Genomic DNA, 2276 nt, shown 5'->3' with positions numbered 1-2276 from the left:
AGAGCACGCCCATGGAGGTATAGCTTCATACACTATAGTCTATATTAAACACAGAGCACGCCCATGGAGGTATAGCTTTATACATTATAGTCTATTAAACACAGAGCACACCCATGGAGGTATAGCTTTATACACTATAGTCTATTAAACACAGAGCACGCCCATGGAGGTATAACTTTATACATTATAGTCTATATTAAACACAGAGCACGCCCATGGAGGTATAGCTTCATACACTATAGTCTATTAAACACAGAGCACGCCCATGGAGGTATAGCTTTACACATTATACACGAGTGCACGCAGCGTGTCTATATATGTGTACAGGGTTTGATGAGGTCAGATCAACATGAACAGGTCAGCTCCATATATGGAGATCTACATATATGCCCATATGGAGAAGAGATCCCTGATGATGTCACGTGATGTCACGAGGCATGACCTTATATGGAGGCGTGGGGTGGGTGACTAACGCATGGACGCACTGACTGGATGCTGCGATGCACGTTTTCATAGTAAATTAAAATGTAAGTTTTAACTTTTAATAGTGTGGGACTGCTATCCATGATTTATATCATGCATCCAAGCATTACATTAACCAGCCATCCAGCCAGGCATCCAGGCAGGCAGGCAGACAGACAGGCATGAGGCATGAGGCAGGCAGGCAGGCATCCAGGCAGGCAGGCAAGGCCAAGGTCAAGGTAAACTTTATTGTCCACAAGGGAAATGTCTTGGGCTTTCACCCCAGCTACAGCCACACATAAAACATCAATGACAACAAAAATACATTACAGAGGAAGACACAACATTACACCATTGCACACATGATGTGGATAATCTAGCACAAACTCGCCATTTAAAACATGGGTAACATCACTGACAATTTTTTGAGCCTGTTTTAATGTAGCGTGCTCATAAATAGACTGAAGAGAGGGGGAGTTGACAGACAGACATGTGACTGTGTATTTAATTTGTGGTGTGTCTGCAGGTGGTGACATTCTTAAATGACCTCTACACCTCTTTTGACGCCGTCATCGATAACTTTGACGTTTACAAGGTAAACACACACACGCACGCACGTGTGTGTGTGTGTAGGTGAAGACGATACTGTAGGTACGTGGTAGTGTCAGGACTCCCGGTGCATAACTGTGTGTGTGTGCGTGTGCGTGTGCGTGTGTAGGTGGAGACTATAGGCGATGCGTACATGGTGGTCTCAGGCCTCCCGGTGCGTAACGGGCGTCACCACGCCGGCCACATCGCCCGCATGTCTCTCTCTCTGCTCCACAACGTGCTCACCTTCAGAATGAAGCACCGCCCCGCACAGCAGCTGCAGCTCCGCATCGGAATACACAGCGGTTAGTTCCAGCACCGTGCACGTCTGTCTCTGTGTGTGTGTGTGTGTGTGTGTGTCCGTGTCCACGCGTGTGCGTGCGTGCGTGTGCACACACGAATGAACAGTGCATACAAGTGATGTTGCTGTCATATAGATGTTTCTGCGTGCGTGCGCAGGTCCAGTGTGTGCAGGTGTGGTGGGGTTGAAGATGCCCAGGTACTGTCTGTTTGGAGACACGGTGAACACAGCTTCACGGATGGAGTCCACAGGACAGGGTGAGGCACTTTTACTTAACGTTACGTAACAGACTATTTTCTACATTGCAGTATTGATACTTTTTACTTAATAATGCAGCACTATGTTTCATGTCGGCTCTAGCGCTGAAGATCCACGTCTCTGAGGCCACGTGTCTGGTCTTAGAAGAACTGAACAGCTTCCTGTTGGAGGAACGAGGAGACGTGGAGGTGAAGGGAAAAGGAACCATGAAGACCTACTGGCTGCTGGGAGTGAAACCCAACTGAACCCTACTGAACCCTACTGAACCCTTACTGAACCCTACTAAACCCTACTGAAACCCTACTGAATCCTACTGAACCCTACTGAACCCTACTAAACCCTACTGAAACCCTACTGAATCCTACTGAACCCTACTGAAACCCCACTGAAACCCCACTGAAACCTACTGAAACCACACTGAAACCATCCTGAAATCCTACTGAAACTGAAAATCTACTGCGTACTGCAGACTAGTTAAAGATGGAGTGCTGTGGTTTTTGTACTTTTTTTCTGTTTTGTATGTTGGAGCCAAGCCCCCAGTAAGGCTATCCAACGTTGAAGATGCTACTACCTACTGGCCAAATGTGGAATTGCAGCACTTAATGGAAGTGGACGGACGTTCATGACGTCACGTGAAAAGCCCGGACCTCAAAACTGGGCCTTGGCT

The 2276-nt window shown here is 47.3% G+C and overlaps 1 protein-coding gene across 1 annotated transcript in view; it reads left to right on the top strand.

Annotated features, from left to right (window-relative positions):
- Nucleotides 1-2035, top strand: part of LOC310859962 (atrial natriuretic peptide receptor 1-like) — a gene marked incomplete at its 5' end in the record, with an annotated part of 40866 nt that extends 38831 nt beyond the window's left edge. The window contains 4 exons of the mRNA XM_083766729.1: nucleotides 989-1057; nucleotides 1181-1355; nucleotides 1510-1608; nucleotides 1712-2035. Coding sequence (XP_083622855.1) covers nucleotides 989-1057; nucleotides 1181-1355; nucleotides 1510-1608; nucleotides 1712-1854 — 486 coding nt within the window. The 3' untranslated portion in view covers nucleotides 1855-2035. The remainder of the gene's footprint in view (nucleotides 1-988; nucleotides 1058-1180; nucleotides 1356-1509; nucleotides 1609-1711) is intronic.
- Between the last annotated feature and the right edge of the window lie 241 nt (nucleotides 2036-2276).

The sequence above is a fragment of the Protomyctophum parallelum genome, assembly GCF_964188405.1.
Source record: "Protomyctophum parallelum genome assembly, chromosome: 1".
NCBI lineage: Eukaryota > Metazoa > Chordata > Actinopteri > Myctophiformes > Myctophidae > Protomyctophum > Protomyctophum parallelum.
The sequence above is the reverse complement of the archived record's forward strand: the minus strand, read 5'-3'. Positions and strand labels throughout refer to the sequence as shown.